Source organism: Python bivittatus, unplaced genomic scaffold, assembly GCF_059951505.1.
Source record: "Python bivittatus isolate LINGU-HERP-01145 unplaced genomic scaffold, Pbiv_v1 ctg000320_np1212, whole genome shotgun sequence".
Taxonomy (NCBI): domain Eukaryota; kingdom Metazoa; phylum Chordata; class Lepidosauria; order Squamata; family Pythonidae; genus Python; species Python bivittatus.
In genome coordinates, this window is record NW_028277052.1 from 3,250,001 (window position 1) to 3,267,112 (window position 17,112).

General features: G+C 54.7%; 2 protein-coding genes and 2 long non-coding RNA genes across 10 annotated transcripts in view; 2 read left to right on the forward strand and 2 right to left on the reverse strand.

Annotated features, from left to right (window-relative positions):
• Window positions 1–2,504, reverse strand: part of USP2 (ubiquitin specific peptidase 2) — a 51,836-nt gene extending 49,332 nt beyond the window's left edge. For 2 of the 7 annotated variants that reach the window (XM_088138986.1, XM_088138984.1), the window contains exon 1: window positions 1,620–1,981. Coding sequence is in view for 1 of the 7 variants with exons in the window: in XM_088138980.1 (XP_087995106.1) it covers window positions 2,251–2,287 (37 nt within the window). In the remaining 6 variants the exon portion in view is untranslated. Of the gene's footprint in view, window positions 1–873; window positions 1,015–1,138; window positions 1,272–1,619; window positions 1,982–2,250 lie in introns of those variants that run through there. The other 5 variants (XM_088138980.1, XM_088138981.1, XM_088138983.1 and 2 more) reach the window with 5 other exon arrangements.
• On the forward strand, window positions 1,403–4,515 carry LOC148216190 (uncharacterized). The gene is made up of 3 exons (XR_015795829.1): window positions 1,403–1,539; window positions 1,980–2,145; window positions 3,252–4,515. It is a non-coding gene; the product is annotated as an uncharacterized LOC148216190 (long non-coding RNA).
• A 1,024-nt stretch (window positions 4,516–5,539) lies between these two features.
• On the forward strand, window positions 5,540–6,947 carry LOC148216191 (uncharacterized). Its single transcript, XR_015795828.1, has 3 exons — window positions 5,540–5,806; window positions 6,555–6,649; window positions 6,811–6,947. It is a non-coding gene; the product is annotated as an uncharacterized LOC148216191 (long non-coding RNA).
• THY1 (Thy-1 cell surface antigen) lies at window positions 6,704–14,172 on the reverse strand. The gene is made up of 4 exons (XM_088138989.1): window positions 14,080–14,172; window positions 12,278–12,365; window positions 10,701–11,039; window positions 6,704–10,288 (listed from the first exon to the last, which is right to left on the reverse strand). The coding sequence occupies exons 2-4, from the start codon at window positions 12,315–12,317 to the stop codon at window positions 10,176–10,178; spliced, it is 492 nt and encodes a 163-aa protein (XP_087995115.1). The 5' UTR covers window positions 12,318–12,365; window positions 14,080–14,172; the 3' UTR covers window positions 6,704–10,175.
• Between the last annotated feature and the right edge of the window lie 2,940 nt (window positions 14,173–17,112).

The following is a 17,112-nucleotide window of genomic DNA, read 5'->3' on the forward strand; positions in this document are numbered from 1 at the left end:
GAGAAACTCTGCATTAAACTATGCAGCTGTGCTACAGCAAAATGGGGACAGCCTTGAAACTATGACAAGGATAAACAGCACAAGCCTTATTCATAACATAGACTCTTTCAGAAGAGAAAATATATGTTCAGCTACAATCTCTGCATGGGAACAACTAATCCAGGACCGGGGGTGGGGGAATGGCCAAATAAGGGGGCGGAGAAGGTGCCATGCAAACTGGACAGCAGGATTTGGCAAACTGTAAGCTAGGAACCTGCACACCGATAAAAACAAAACAAAACGAAACACGGTGGATCACCCAAAGACAGAAACACAGAGGAATAAGTAAAACAGAGAGGGAACAAGGAGTTATATATTCCATTTTTCTGAGGGATGCAACACAGAAACACCATCCTTGGTTGGCGCTGGAAACTCACTGTGACCTGGTCTTGTAGCTTTTGATTACAAATTCAAAACAGAGCCTGGGCAGGTAAAGTTTCTGGAGCCTGCCTATTTGAAAGGGCGGAAAGCAAGCTCATAGAGAACGAGGCAATGGGGGTGGCAGGGGGGGACAAAGAGAAAGAACTAAACTAGAGCTACAGTAAGAAGTGCATTTGGTTTACCACCCACCCCCCCCCCAGTAGCCTCAGAGGTGCAATACGCCTTCCTTTTGCTCCTTGGTTGCTAACTGCACGGCTGAATTTTCCCCACTGCTCAAAGATTTGCCAGAGATACCTTTTGCCCATTCCTTAACTTGCTCACCCAAGACCTGGTTATTGAATTAACTCATGGGGGGGAGGGGGCTGCACAACACAATGAGCCATAAACTAAGCAAAGAGGCTGGGTTGGTACCACACATTCAGTTAAAGGAAAGCAAACAAGCTTCAGACTGACCGAGCTCTGCGTGTCACGCAAAGAGATCTTTCGGCGACCTTGCCAAGCGCACGGTGGAAAGCTGGGGGGCTAGTGGGTGTTTCCCCTTCTGGCTGTTGGGGTTCTCTCACCCAGGAGACTGAGCCGGGCCAATAAACATCTCAAAGGCAACTGACCCTCACAGTTCAGCTCGCGCATCGCATCTCCCAGGACAGAGCCAAGCAACTTTTCTCCGCTAGCTAGCCAGGCACACCGGGATCTTGCGCTTGACGTCCGAGAGAAATACCTATTTTTGCCATTTTCCCACTGGTATTTTTTGTCGAGCGCCGCCTCTTCCTCTGTCTCCATTTTCAACAAGCTTCCACAAGGCTCCGGACCAGCGTTGCTAATCGCCCAGCTTCCTGCAAACTGCATTCCCCCCGCCGTCCCCGGCGCATGGCCCATTCCCAGAAGTGAACTTGACAACCCTCAACCCTCTTACCCTCCCCTTCCCTGGCTGTTGCCAGGGTGTTGGAAAGGGGCTTTCTCATTCCTGCGCCTCGGCCTCACTTTTGCACAAAACCCTACCGAAGGAGAGCCATCCAACCCAGTTTGGGGGTGGAAGGGGGAGAAGGAGAGAGGAGGAAAGAGGCTGCGCCAGCCGAAGTGGACAGCCGACCGGAAATCTTCTCTTTCGAGTTCAAGGAGGTAACAATATGGGGATGCTCAAGGGGAGGACGCTGGCGATGGGGGAAGGAGGGCTCAGGGGCTGCAGAGTGACTACCCACCTCTTTCTGCTCTGCAAGACCCTCTTCCAAATCTTAACAGACCAGATCTTGCTCACATCCCTCCAGCCTCTTATCTGCTCCGAAATAGATCAACCAAGGTCCACATTGACCTGACGTTCAAGAATCACATGCTTGCTCACTCGTCCCTCGCACTCTGTCCTCATTCTCCGGGAATGTTGACTGCAACTCCATCACCCCCGGCCAGCATACCCATCAGGAGGGCTGGACGAGAATGATGGGAGGAGTAGTCCAGTATATTCAAAGAGGAGCCAAATCATTCTTGGTGTGATTTGGGAGATCTGGAGCTGGCCCAGCGTGCCAGAAATGTTTCCAACTCTCTCTCTCTTCTCTTCAAACAAGGATCAAATGAACCAAGGATGGTCCAGTTACTGGGGCACCCAAACCCCCAAATCGGTCGGCCTGGTACTCGAAACACCAAGCGGAGCTAGAGAAGTCTTGGATGGGCTGCCCTTTGGGGACAGCCAGAAGTACATCTCGTGGTACTAACACCAGACTAACAAACAAGGTACCCCACCTTTTCTCAGCCCAATGGAACCATTTCCGTTTTGAGGCCCTCCAGTTTCCCCAGCCCCTCCTGGGCCGTCGCAACCCCCCTCCGGTCGGCACCCACCTGTGTGTAGAACGACAGGCCCAAAGAGCCGTGGCATGAAACTGAAGCCTGGGGTGGGTGGGGGGAGGCTCAGACCAGCCTTGGCAAGCTGCTTTTTCTACAGGGAAAAAAAGGGGGAGGGGAGGGGGGAGAAAGAAGAGAAATTATTAGAAGGCAGCAGGGGCAGTCCAGTTGGAGGGCGCCTGGGGGTGGGGTGGGTTAATCTACAGGAAAGGCCCTTCCAGGCACAAAATGGACTAGGTTGGAAGCAGCCCGGGAGCCCGTTTCAGCTGCAGCAGCAGAGATCCACAGCTCAGGTTACCGGCTAGATAAATATAGTGCTTTATCTGACCTCACAGAATGGCTGGAGCAATTCTCACATTCCAGCATGTGGGGACTTAAAGGGGCAGGAGAGGAGAATCCAGCCTGGCGTGGCCTGCGGGGTAGATCTCCCATTCAGATAAACAGTGGGGACTCAGGACACTGGAGGAGGTCTGAAGAAAAAGGGGTGGGGGGTGGTAGTGGGGGCACCAGGGACGGGAACTTAAGGTGGCCCCACCCATTCTTCCAAGTCTAATGACCCCCTAACCCATATGGATTAGAAACCTGGGGGTAAAAAGAATGAAAGCCAGCATTCACAGCACGGGGCACCCCGAATCCATTGGACAGGGCCTCTTTTATTTCCTCTGGCGTGTACCAAAAAAGAGCACCGTGAAGTAACAATAGCATTTACCTTTGCAATCCCCAAAGCTGTGTTCACACAGAGAGAATGAGGAAACGAGAAAGACAAGCACGCACCACCTTGATTAACCTGCATTTCCATTTGGATAAGATCTCTCAGCCTCAGTTTGCCCTTTGTAAAATGGGCACCTCAAGAACCAGCTTGCTCTGCAGGGGTGCTTTGCAAGATGGTAAAATGGGAGAAGGAAAGAGCGTTGGCCCTCCCGAACTCCAGCGGGAGGAGAGAACCAAAGACTTCCGGACAAACGCTGCTGACCCCCAATTCTGTTCCTCCCCAGTAGATGAGAGGACCAGGGATGAAAAAAGAAAGGATTAACGTGTGGTGTCCCCAAGTTCAGGAGGGAGAACCAGGTTTAGCCAACCTGAACCAGGGAATTTAAAAACTGGCTGGGACCAGGTGAAAAAACAAAAGGCACGTATCTCAATAATCAGTAATAAATGTGGGTGGAGTAGGTCTGTGGGTGTGTTTACACAATGCCAGTCGGTTCTAAATCTTGGAGCTGCATTTGCACAGCATGCTAAGCTTGTTTAATAGTAACTTTGATTAGCTGGCTTATAGATTAAGAGGGGGTGCCAACCTGGCCCTTGAGTTAGCTGATGGTTCCACGTGTGGTCCAGACTAAGAAAAGGGTCAGTTCAGCAAGCAAAGGCAAGGCATTGTGTGAATGCAGTCTTTGCATGTATGTGTGGGTATGGGGTGTGTGTATATACACAAACACACACACACACACAGAGGGAGGGAGGGAGGGAGGGAGGGAGGGAGGGAGGGACAGAGATGCAAGAAAGAAAGAAAAATTCCCAATTGAAATAAACAAGATTGGAGCCCATTCAAAATAGAGTTTCGGCAACTGTTCTCCTTTGGGACAGACTTCATGTTGTAGCCCCATTTTACAGAAGGAGGGGCTGTTGTGCCCCTGGGGGGAGCTGGGAAGAATGACCTCACCTTGCCCCAAAGCTCTCCTATCATTATGGGCTGAGTCACCACCTAAGGATGGTGCCCTGGAGCAGAGAGGCCCAAGGTTTGGTCATTCCCAGCCAGTCAGCGCTGAGCGACATGCTGTTCTGTTGTCTTCTGTTTTGCTCATGTTTAGAGAGCTGTCCTGGGAGAGGGTTTTTTGGGGGGGGGGAGATTTGCATCCCTTCTGGAAATGTGCCAGAGTGGTTAAAACTAGGGAGAACGCTGCAGGAGCTCCTCCCCACAGGGTACTCAGTTGTAAGTTTTGATATGATGAACACACTTTTTAAAGTATCTGGGATTCATCGTATGTCGTTAATTGAATCTAAAAGAATTAAACTGAAATGAAATATACCCCTGGCTGGGGAATTCTGGGAGTTGAAGTCCACCCATCTTCAAGCTGCCAAGGTTGAGAAGCATTGCTCTAGGGGGTCCCACACTGGGAACTCTGGGTGGTTGGCACAGGATTATGGAGGAGATAGTCCTTGCACACTGGGAAAATTCTGGGAGTTGAAGTCCACCCATCTTCAAGATGCCAAGGTGGAGCAGCATTGCTCTTGGGGGTTGGCACAGGATTAGGGGGGAGATAGTCCCTGCGCTTGGGAAAATACCCAGGTGAAAAGTTCTTGAAAACTCCTAGCACAAACCTGTACAGTTTGTGTCAGTGAGCGAGCACCTTTTATTTACTTAAAAAACACACAACCCAACTAATTTCTGAAAACACGTCTCTCTTCTCTTTGGTTTCCAAGGACTGTTCCCAACAACAGGAGCCTCGTGGACGCCTCCTTCAGAGGCTGCGTTCATAGGACACCCTCACTGCAAATTCTCCAGCCCTTTTTTAGCCGAGCCTCCTGGGCAAACACAGAGAACTGGGTTCACTAAGCAGGTTGTGGGAACGGACAGGCCTGTTCTGCCGAAAAGCAGGGGAATGACTCCGACTTTCGGTTTGTGCCGAAGCAGACGGCCTCGTTCCTTCGCCGCCGGCCGGAGCCCCAGATCAGTGCCGGGGGTCAAACCAGGGCGCCCAGAACACAGGACCACTGGGCTCCTGAGCAGGTGCAGAGGGCACCGCCACCCAGAATGGACAAAACTGTACAGCTTTGTTTTAGGATTTTTGAAGAACTTTTCACCTGGGTATTTTCCCAGGTTCAGGGACTACCTCCCCCCTAATCCTGCGCCAACCCCCTAGAGCAGGGTTTCCCAGCCTTGGCAGCTTGAAGATGGGTGGACTTCGACTTCGCGATACCCTTCTCCGAGATCCAGCCGAGCCTCAGGCGGGCTCCCGAAACGGGCTCTTCCCACAGCCGGAGGCCCTCTGCTTAACCCAGCGGCAGCAGCCTCCCTGGTCAGCGTCCTAAGCACTTGGCACAACCACCCCATCACCATCACCACCAGCCGTCCCCCTCTCCCCCCACGGTTCCCCGGCCAGGAACGCCAGGACCACAGCTCCCATGCCCCCCAGCCCGCGGGCAAGAGAAGACGGGGGTTGGCGGCGGAGCAGGCTGCGCCACTCCGGCCCGCTGGGCTCCCCCGCGCGGACTCGCTGCGCGAGGCTGAGCCCCCCCGCGGCGGCGCGCGCGGGGCCCTGGGGCCGGTCCGGGGAGGGGGCGGTCGTTTGGGGAGGGGCGTGGCCGAGGCCCCGGCGCGCCGCCCGCGCCCCGCGCGCCGCCGGGCTGTGCGGAGCGCTTCGCTCCCGGACCTCGGCGGCTCGGGGCGCCCTGCCCGGGGCGAGCGGAGGCGGCCCCGCGGCCCTGGCTCCGGGGGGGACGGGGCGCGCCCCGCACTCACCTGGCTGTCTCCGGGGGGGACGAGCCGAACCCGGCCGGCTCCATGGAGCCGCGTTGCCCGCCGCCGCCGCCTGATGTCACAATCCGGGCGCAGGTGACGCAGCGCCGGCGAGCGGGCGGCGGACAGAGCCGCGCGGCCGGAGCGGAGCGGCGCTGCGCTCTCGGGCCGCCCGCGGGGCAGCGCGCGGGGAAGGGGCGCCAACGGCGGCGCGGCGCTGGCTCGCGGGCGGCGGATCCGCGCTCCGCCCGCGCCCGGGGAGGGCCGGCGGCCGCCTCGCTCGGCGACCCTGGCCGGGACGGACCCTCCTGCAGCCGGCGGGGTGGGGGGCGCGGGAGCCCGGCTTGCTGGCCGTCCGGCAGCCGCCCCTCCGGCGCCGGATTGCGGAAGGGGCCTGCGGGCGCTCCGGCGCCTTGGGCGGGGGTATCCGGAGGAGCCCCCCCCCAGAACCGCGCTCGGAAAGTTTCCCGCGGGAAGAAGCGGCTTCTCTTCCCGGGGCCTCCGGGAAGCCGTTCACGTGAAAGTGAGAACCGGCCTGTTTGGAAACGCAGAAGCGTCTCCCGGGCGCCCCGGGCTTCCGCCCTTCCGCCCTGATCTTACGGCCGTCCGGCGCGGCGGTGGCCCTGCCCGCTTCGACGCCCCGTCCCTGCGCTGCCCGCCGCCGCCGCGGGCAGCCTGGCCGAGGCGCGACCGGGCTCTGCCCTCCAGCTCTCCCGGGACCCCGCCGCGGCGAGTCTTTCTCCCCAGACTGCTGCCAGTTACATTGTGACTGAGAACCGCCGCTGGAAGCTAATGGCTTCCTCCTCCCTTCTCCTCTACTTTTCCTTTCGTGTTGTGTCTTTAGACTGAAGCCCAATACCCGAGGTTTGGCAGGTAGTGAACCTGAGATACTCCAAGAATCGTTTTACTACAGAATGGCTAAAACAAATCCTTAACCAGGTAAGAAGCTGACTGAGTTTAAAAAAAAAAAAAAAAAAAATGAGCTGCAGCCCGCAACAGCAAACGGTCCCTAAAAAAAAAAGACACCACCAAAGGAATTCTACAATCTAAGGATTTATTTGTGCGGATTGGGGTGCTCCCCCCCTTTTTTTGTCTGACAGTAAGCTGTGGAAAACACTCTACAAATGTTCACCGAACAAGACTAGGACGAAGCGCAATGAATGGGTGGTCTGGACCCGGTGCATTCCTAACGTTGAGCTGCTGAATTTGCACAAAAATCAACCCTGGAAGAGCGAGACATGAAATGCAGGATTAGCAATACCTGAGCAGTAAAATCCTGAAGATGAAACCAAGCAAAAGCCTTGGCTTAGGTGGGAAAGCAAAGCCAGGGAAGGGCTGGGAAACGGGGGAGGGACATCCAAAAGCATCCCAAGGACCACCCATTTTGGCCCCTTTGAGCTGGGGCCTGCTGGTGTGCCCCCCCCTCAGTTCACTTAAGGTCTGCCTGCCATTTTAACCTCGCCAAGCCGTCAGGAGGCCTTTCTAGGCTGGGAGTACAACTCGCAATAAATTTCTGTCTGGTTTAATTTTGTATCTTGCTTTGTTTACACTGCCTGGCATGAACAGGTTTTGCCCATGGTTTGTTGAAAAAATCAGCAACATACATTGGCTTAAAGTGAAATGTTTTTCCTCCTCAATTGTGAGGGACCCCCAAGTACTGCAAACTTTAAAAAAACATTATCATTGCTGCTGCGCAGGGAGTTGGCGTGGATCATCTGGCATTTAGTTCCAGGGAGCCTGCAACGGAGGGAGTTTCAAAGCCTGCAAAAATATTAAACCACCATTTTTAGCACCAGCCCAGTGACTGAATGTGTGCGGGTCATTTTTGCTTTATAACGCCCCTTCCTTCAATTATCTCATAGCTTTGGTTTTCTCCCCCGATCTGCATGCAGTGCTCAGCTGCTAAGGGCAATTGGTGTGTTTTCGTGAATCTTCAGAAATCTTATCCTCCAAAAACACGAGCAAACACTTCCCGCTCCACTATTTTGATGGGAGGAGAAAAACCAATGCAGAGAATCTGCTATGCCCAGCATAATATAGGATAACATAAATAAAGACAAGCTGGGTGTTATTTGGGGAATGGCTCCAATTTGCAAGCCCAGCTCTTATTTTCTGGAGAACATTTTAACCTCGCGCCACCCACCGCTTGTGCAAGCCTTCTGCGCGTCGCCTGTCCTGGTCCTGACAACTTTTTAAATTACCTTAATCCGCACAGAAACTTTTGACCCGAACCATATACGTGCATTTCAGATTAAACGCTGAAACCACCTGCATACAAACGTCTTAGCAAAATAGGGCTAGCAAGATAAGAAAGTTTAGCAGGCATAGTTTCTGTTATTCCTCCACATGCAAGAAAACACGACAACACTTCATTACTTCACTACGCTTTGCAGGCTGATTTCAGCTCCCGCACTGGGCTGGGGAGCTAAGTTGGTTAAATCCACTCAAGGATCCCAACACAATTGGCTTTGATTTTCTAATTTTGCTAAGCCTGAGGTGCCAGCCCACCAATTCTGAGCTGAGTGTTGGCTCCCCAAATGGTTATTCAGACGTATGCCCTGGGTTTTCTTCCCATTATAGACTAACACAACATTCCTCCTGCAGCAAGTACGGCATGTAATGGATCCCCAATTGGCTTTCTGGTATTAAATCTGTAATTTAAGGCCCAATCCTGGCATTTTAGCATTTTGGGTTAGCTTATTGGAGCCAATTAGGCTTTTGAATGCCTTCCAAATGAATCACTCCCCCCCCCCATTTGTTGCATTTCTGGGGCAAATGCCTAAAGAGGGGGAATTAAGAATGAACTTGGAATCCCATGCTCCACAGGCATGGGCTAGGAAGTGGTCCTGACCTGGTCTCCTTGACTCATGCAGTCCTCTGCAACTGCTTGAACAGCAGCCAAATTTTTCAGCCCCTCCACCTTTGTGGCCAAAAATGCAAGCCAAGGGGAAGCAGCTGAAATTACGCTTGGTCAGACGGTCGTTGGTAATCAATTCCTGTCTTGCCAGCATCTGAGAAGGCACTGATTTTCGGGTGTGTGGGTGTGTGTGACCCTTTTTCTTACATTCTCTGCAGCCCATGTGACTGTTTTAGTCATGTGCAAAGATGCACAAACCTCCCTTCCAGCAGCAAACAGCTCTTCCGAAAAGGCCACCTCTGGACTGAGCTGGGCGACCTAACCTGGGAACATTTTGGCGTGCAGAGCACGCCCACAAAACCATGATAAACTTTTTAATTTTGTTTTGCAACCTGGGAGTCATCTTTTTGATCGCATCCTTTCCAACAGGAAGCTTCCCCCATCCAGGTGGGTCACGGGCACTCCTCCCTCCAAAGCAGTACTGATCCTCGCCCCCCAGTTGCCCCAATTGGACAGCTCTGGGAAGCCCTAAAAGTGGCTGCACGGGAGCCATTCTCGCTTTCTTGCAAACTGCACCCACTACAAGTTGCAGATGCCAAGGGTCGCTTGAACCCACAAGTCCCTGCTGCTGCAGTGAACCTGCAACCCCCTTTTGCTGAAAACGACACTTTGCTGCCCTGTTGACGTCCAGCAATGCACGCTGGGCCGATGCAGGAAACCAAGGAGTGGCCAATTGTTGGCCCCACTGCAGGCTGCCAAGAGCCCTGTCCCCAAAACTGGGTTTCATGGTTTACTGCCCAGCTCAGCAGCACGATTTTAACGTCTGCCTGGAAAATGTTGCATTTCAGGTATGATTTAAGAAAAGGAGCGATCCCTGATTGCTTATTTGGGTGCAGCCTTCAGCCTGAGACAAAGTTGTCCAACTCCTGCTGCTGCTGTTCAGCTTTGCTGACTTCCTGTGCATCCTGCAAGAAACACCTTGGGCCCACAAGTGGGATCTTCTTCCCACCCTCTCGCTGCCCCATAGGCTCTTTTGATTAAAACGAAAAGAAGAAATGGAAGATATAGCGCCCCAAACCTCCTTGGAGTCCACGTCTTTCCTTGGAGTCTCCTATTCAGCAGTTCTTGGAAGACCCAAGAGGAAAAGATCCAGAAGACGAAAAGGGAGAAGCAAAACAGTTTCCACTGCTCTGCTTTGGGGGGAGAAGGGCCAAGCGAGAACCCCGGATAGTGAAAGCGGAAGGAGGGAGGGAGAGAAAGAAGGAAGGGCGATGCGATGCGATGCGATGGGAAATGTGATCATGCCCCCATTATCCCACCCCTGCAATGTGTTGCTTGCACGCTACAGCATGATGTTGGCTCTAAGCGCGAGTCAGTCGCTTCCAGCAGCTATGTGGCTAAATAGAGAGATACAGAGAAAGAAGGTTAAGAGAAAACCATTCTGCTTTCGGTCTCAACGGTCCACAAGGGCTTCCTCTTTCCAAAACCACAAGAAAAAGGCCCACGTTGCCCAGGGTGGGTTTAGGCTTCTTTGCCAGGCTGTTCTCCCCCCCCCCCGCCCAACCACCTCCCCGTGCCCCTCTCCCCCTTGCTGGTTTTCTTCTTCCTTCACAGTGACACAAAATCCACAGCTTGCAGCAGAGGCAGTGATAGCAGGAGCAGCAGAAGCCAGGAGGTGTTCTGGACGAAGAGGCTAATCCCGGCGCATCTTGCCAAGTGGGCTGCAAGGGAAAGGGGAGAATCTGAGAAGGGGCTGCCAAGGCCGTGGAATCTCCCCCCCCCCGCTTAACACAGAGACCCCCATGACATCGTCAGGTGGCTGTCCAGCCTTTCTGCCTGGACCACCCAACCAAGAACAGTCCATCACCTCCTGGGTCACTGGTTCCACTGTCCAACAGCTCTTTCTGCCTTCCTGTGACTTCCACCCATCATTCTGCCCTCCAGAATGGTGTTCCTCAACCTTAGCATAAGATGTGTGGACTCCAACTCCCAGAATTCCCCAGCCAGCCATGCTGGCTGGGGAATTCTGGGAGTTGGAGTCTACACATCCAAGGTTGAGGAACACTTCTCTCAAATGATGGTGAACCTGTCCTGGCCCTGCACGTTTGGGGTTCCCTTCTTCCCTCTGCTCACCTTTGACCACAGAGATGTTTCTGGACTGCATGTCTTCATAATCGTTGGTGATTTTCAGCTTGCATGTGTAGACGCCCTCATCGCTGGTGGTGAAGCCGTTGAGATACAGACACACGAGGCTGTCGGTGGTCGTGATGTTGGTGCGAGACTTATACACAGCACTTGCCACTTTGACGTTGCCAGCGATGACCGTCCCCTCCCCAGTGTCCTTGGACAGGCGGAACTCGTAGCTCAGGGGGTTAGAGGTTTTCCGCTCATAGGCACAGTCTATCCGCAGGGCTTGATCGGTCAAGCAAGCTGTCAATCTTTTGATTCGCTGGCAGTGGCTGACTTGGACCACTAAGGGAGGTAAAGATGGCTGTCATCAGCCTGGGTTGAGTGCATGGTTGGACGGCCGCAACATTGCCCCCAACCCCTGGTTAATTAACCCTCTGACTACATTCAAGGGCTAAAACAACTGTAATCAAAGGATGATTCGTCACTTGGCTAGCATTGATGTGTTAAACCCCCTTTTAAGAATTGCTTAAAGGAAATCAGAGGCAACCTTGATTAAATGAGGCCATACTTTAAAAAAAACCCACCAATAATTATGTACTCATACCAATAGTAAATTGAAGACTTTAATAAATTAAGAGTCATTTTCCCATTACTCTTAAAGGGGAAAGGCACATCTGTGCACATTCATGCATACATGATATCTCCTAAGAAGAGGAGATAACACACCTTTCCCCTTGTTCAAAGGTCCAAGTCATGTGCAGATCTAATCAATCAGAACCCCTTCACTGACTGATGTGGGATTTCCTAATTTCCATGCAAGTGGAAAGTCCATAGTTTTTTTTTTTTTTTAAAGGTAAAGTCTCTGTGAAGCTCAATTCCTAGCAGAAGGAGCTAAGGTGATGGGAAAGCATTGCCTTTCCCATCATAACCCTCAGGTGGGGGATGATGAAAGCTTTCGTCCAGATGCAGAGCATGAAAGGCCAAAAATATTAGACCACGCAGAGAAAGGCGGCTTCTGGAACAGGCAGGTCAAGTCATAGACACAGCGTGCAAAAAAAAAAATGACAGGGAGCAAAGCATGACTGCTGGGGGGGTGATTTTCCTGATTCCCCCCCACCAAAACAGTTTAGAAATGAGCTCCAGCCCCAAAATCTAACAGGTAAACCTTCCTCGTTTAAATCTTTATTCAAAGCGGGGGGAGAGAAGTTGGAAAAAAGAAAGGAAATGCTGAGTATACGCTTCCAGATCGGATGCAAAGTGGAGTAGTAGGAACAAACAGGTCTCTTCAACAGGACCACTGTTCACGCACCACACCAGGTCTTCAACACAGAGATAGAATTGGGTGACTATGGCTAAAAAGGTCATTTTCTCGAATTTGGCATGCTTTTGTTCAGACCGGTGTTTCTCAACCTTGGCCACTTTAAGATGGCTGGACTTCCACTCCCAGAATTCCCCAGCCAGCCATGGCTGGCTGGGGAATTCTGGGAGTGGAAGTCCAGCCATCTTAAAGTGGCCAAGGTTGAGAAACACGGGTCCAGATTGTTGCCTCCTGGCGCCACCAGAGGGCAGCACATCTTTACCTGCCAAGAGAAGGGCAAGGCCGATGGTGATTCTCAGCATCTTCGCAGGCGGGCCTGGCACACAGCAGTGTGTCTGTGGAGGCGAAATCTAGGAACAGAAAAAGCACCTAGTGAAGGAGGCAGAGATGCAAAGGGACCAGGAAACCTGGCAAGGCTACATTAACCAAAAGCAGCAGCCGGATTTTTTCTTTTTTAAACGCCAAAGCAACTTCTCAGCTATTTTTGGATTGCGTCGCCAGAAGATGCTCGGAAGCCATCGGCTGGCGAAGGCATCCCGTTCTCTCCCTTTCTCTTATCTAACGCTCCTGCCATTCTCCTTTCTGCAGTTTTTTGTCAGTGCTGGGCAACGTGCCAAGCCACCAATGGGAGACAAGCGAAGGATGAATCATAAACCCACGCAGAAGTTGCTGAAGAATTCTAAGGATCTTCCGCAGTTTAAAAAAATAGACCAGCCCCAGAAATCTAGGAGTGAGTGAGCAGAGAGAGGGTGTTTCACTGCTCCCCCCCCCATCCGAAATTGCGACTGCCTCGGCAAGGAGAAGATGCAAAAGGGGAGGCTGTGGAGGAGAAGATCAGATGCAAAGGGAACCGGGCAAAAGAGAATAAGGGCTTGTCCCTGAAGCCCTCCCCTGGGAAAACTCTTTCCTTAAATTCCCTGCACGATTTTTTGTCACGGGCGTGAAAAGTCACGGTTGTGATGACTGACTGCAGCCCTGTTTGGGGGCTGACCTCTTCTCAGCAACAGAGGCTGGGATCCGTGGGGCTGGCTATGGCAGAGAAGGGGGCACAGGGCGTGCCCCCCATGCCCCCCCCCAGCGGGGGAGGCGTGACGGCCTTGGGCGAGGGAGGTTCTGCCGCAGACCGAAGGGAGAGGTCGCCTCCGTCTCCTCCTCACCTCCCCGCTTTTCTCCCCGACAGGTTTGCCGGAGGGGCCCCTGTCGGGACTCCCGCCGCCCCGATCGCGCGCCCGTGTAGGCCGGGCTTCCGCGCGCCCCTGCCGCAGCCCCCGCGGCCAAAGCCGAGCCGGCGCAGCGCGGCCCGCCCTGCGGCGCCCCCGGGCTGCGCACGTGCGCTCGCCCCGCTCGGCCCTCCAGGGCCAGCAGGACGCCGGCCAGCCCGGTCGCGCGCGCTGCGGCAGTGCTCCGCTCCGCGCGAGGCGGCCCTCGCCGCTGCCCTGGCCGGCCGGCCGGGGAGTCCCTGGCCCCTCGCAGCTCCCCCGCCTCGGGGCGCCGCTGCCCGTCTCCGGCCCCCGCTCGACCTCAGCGCCCGCCCGCTCCAGCCCCGCGGGCGCAGCCACGGACGGCGCGGCGCAGCCCTGCGCGCTCGGATGGAAGGGGACACTCCAGACGCGCCGGGCGAGGAGGGCTCTGCGGCGGCCGCGGAGGGCGGGCGGGCGGGCGCCGGGCCAGCCTCCTTCCCCTCGCCCCTTCCCCGGCCGCGCCCCCGCGCCCAGGGACGCCCCCGGTCGGCGGCTGCAGCTGTCCTCGTCCGAAGGAGCGGACCTGCCCCTCCGGCCACCCCGGGGAGCGCCCGGTTGGGGGTGCCGCTCGGGCGGCGCCTTTCCCCCTCCTTGGCCAACTGATGCGGGCCAACTGATGCGGCACACCTCGGGGCCAGCGCGGCTCGCCTCGGCAGCGGGAAGGATGGCCGCGTCCGTCCGCGACCCTCCTCTCGTGACTTCGCCCCCGCCTCCGTTCATGCCCGGCCCGGAAGAGGCGAGCGGAGAAGCCGCCGCTGCCCGCCCTCCTGCCCGCCCGCACCCAAGCCTTCGCCTGCCGGCCAGCAGCCGCGCACCCCGTTACCTGCGCCCCGAGCCACGTCCGGGCGCCAGAGCAGCTCTCCCGTCTGGCGCAGGCAGGGGCTGCTGCCCGAGGCACCTCCGCGAAGGGGCGGGCTCCCACAACGCTCCGCCCCTTCGGGCAGCCCTCCCCACCTCTGCGGTACCGAGGCGGAGAGCCTGCACCAGCCGGGGGTGGGGGCTTCTGCGCGTGCGCCAAGGGGGGAGAGCCCCCCCCCCAGCGCGGGGGGTGGCTTGGAAGGGGAAAGGGGAAGGGACGAAGCGTCGCTTTTCAGGAGCGACCTCGGCGGTTGGGAGCTGAGGCGAGGGGGTCTCCGAGAGGAAGGGGTCCTTCTCCCGGCGGCTGGAGGGGTGGTTGAGGGTCGGGCGCGCAGCTAGGAGAGGCCCTTTGCCCTCCTGGGGACGAAGGAACCGCCATCCCCTGCCTGGACATTTTCACACCTGCAGAAGCACCTGGCAGGCCCCGTCAGCTGTGGGGGGTGGGCGGGCTGGGGAGCTCCTTTGGCTTCTCCTCTGACGGAAAGAGGGGTGGTGGGAGATTTTGCAGAGAGAATTGGGGCGGTTGGGCTTGCGGTAAGCCATGGTTTGTTAACTGAGCTTGAATTAGCTGGAGGCCTCCGACCAGCACTGCGCATCAGATGTGACCAAGGGCACCTCTTGCCCAGCTCCCACAAAGGAAGGGCTGCGCTGCGGGCTTTCTTGGCCAGGGAGAGGGCAAACTGGGCGCTGTAAGCCGGAGAGACCCTCAAGGCAGGCCATTCATCTCTCCAAAATCCCCCCACAAGCCGTGCAGCCCCCTCCCCCTCTCCCCCAGCAGGGCCCAGGGCAGGGCTGTGCCAGTGCTGCCCATGGCTGGTCTTTGCCCCAAAGGGAGAGCAGGAGGTTTGAATCGAGGGCTGCCCCAGGGCTGGGTGGGGGGTTCGGGGCCTGAGAACGAGGGGCAGCATTTCCGGAGGAACCGCACAAGCACCTGGTGAATCGGAGGTCCGGAAGGAGAGTGGGGAGGTGGTTGAAGCTCTGACCCAGCAACACCAGTTCCTGGAATTGCAAGTGTGTGTGGGGGTGCCATTAGTTGCCAAAACTTTGCCCTTTGGGAAGTGCCCTGCCTGAGACTTTTAGGATGACCCCATCATGCTTGGGATGGGAGTGGCTTTGCTTGGAGACAGAAAGATGCTCGCCCTTGGGGGTGTGCCCAGAGAGCAGGGCGCATCCAGAGGGTTACTTAATTGGAGAACTATCCGCCACTAAGAGGGGTTTTTGTCTTTCCAGTCAAACCCCATTTCTCCAGACGTGACATTTTTGCAAGCCGTTGCTAATCTGGGTGTCTGCACTCGGAACCCTGTGCCAAAAGCTTGACTTTTCCAGATTCATCTCAGGAAAAGAAGTATTTTTTATCTTCTTTTTGCAGCCAATCTGACAACCGTAAGACATTTGGCAAAAACAGACTCTTCCGTTTGAAAAGATGTTTCCTCCTCGAGACAGAAGCCGCCTTCTTTGCAGAACAAACCCTGGATTCAAGATCCTTCTGGAAATGGGGTGGGGTGGGGTGGGGTGGGTGTTAAAGAAGGGGCTGTGTGTGCACATTCCACGGAGGACTACCTTCTCCAACCTGATGCCCTTTGGGGGTACCTGATTACCAGAGACTTCCTTCCACAGTCCGACCCTGGGTCCAACCACCTCCCTTTGCCTCACCTGTCCTACCCACAGCTCCTCACCAGGTGGCTCTAGAGGATGGAAGTGTCCCTCTGCAAAGCAGGTGCCCCATGGCTGAGCGGTGCCTCTTCTTGAGTCGGAGCTGGCAGGAGCCGGGGGCAGAGTTTGGCGAACCTTGGTTCCTCTGCAAAAAGTTAAGTGGGATTAGCCCTGGCTAGGACTCACCCTGGAGATGACCAAGGGAATCTATAGGCCAGTCTAAGAAGTTTAAAAACAAAAAAACAAAAAGCAGAAGGCCATTGCAAACTGCTTCTGTATTCTTGCCAAAAATATGAATAGGCAAGTCCGTGTAATGACCAAGAGTGGAGTTCAGCTAGAGCCCTTATTGTTTACCCCCTCCATTTGCCCTTCTTTGCAGTTATTATTATAGCCCCTTGTGATGGGCTGGGTTATCCAATTTACAGGGATCCCTAATGGGTTGGGATCATTAAGGCCACTGATCCAGGAAAGAAAATTGGGGGGGGGGAGGGGGACCTCAGAGTTGGAATCGGAGCCTGCCTGGAGCATTCCTATCAATGAAATGATTGTTTGGTGGAAGGAGCATCTTTTCATTAAGCACATGTAGGAGACGTTTCTGGATATGTGGGCTCCCATACACAAGGACAGATGTATAAATCCAACTTATGTTATAGCTGGCCAACTGGATTATAGATGCTGCCACAATCCTCCAGAGTCAAAGCTTGTCTGGAAGCAATTTGGCTCTTTCAAATCAGAACACCATGCCTTCCTGAGCAGATGGAGAAGTTTTAAGGCATGGGAGGGGTTCCTGGCCTTCTCCCCAGACACAGATGTTATTTTGGAGGCTGATGGACAGAGCAGGAAGTGCCCAAGTGTGCGGGATAAAGTAGGGCGTCTCTCCAGGGCATGAAAACAGGGTCTTCGTGGAATGTCGTAACTCAGCTTCTTCAGAAATCTGTTAACATTTAATGGAACAGGAAGGCGCAGACTCCCCAGTTGTCCTATTTGCATTTGTTTAAAATAAAGGAATGATCTTTGCCAAACGCTACAGATAGCCAAAGGGCTGAAGTAAATACTTTGCAGTTTACCTAAATGTAACCTATGCACGGGGGAGTGGGCTTCAAGCAACGCTTTGCAACCTGCCTCATACGTGGTGCCCTGAAGATCTCTGGTCTCCCCTATTTCGGGGTGGCCCCACTTAATCCTCAGATGGGTCTCTGTCTTGCAGGGGCAAATGCCAGCCTGGAGAAGGGCTCAAATCTGCAAGCTGGGGGAAAAAAAATCAGGAATCTGGTAGCCCCTTCTCTGACTAAGAAATTGGATTGAAAGGCATCAGTTTTCGTGAGCTGCAGCGTATGCCTTTGGA

Excerpts from the sequence above, each read along its gene's own strand:
- THY1 (XM_088138989.1), bottom strand. The coding sequence starts at position 12,317 with ATGCTGAGAATCACCATCGGCCTTGCCCTTCTCTTGGCAG. Across the intron at positions 11,040-12,277 it reads CCTTGCCCTTCTCTTGGCAG|TGGTCCAAGTCAGCCACTGC; the intron begins GTAAAGATGTGC and ends TACCTCCCTTAG. Across the intron at positions 10,289-10,700 it reads AAACATCTCTGTGGTCAAAG|CCCACTTGGCAAGATGCGCC; the intron begins GTGAGCAGAGGG and ends TTTCCCTTGCAG.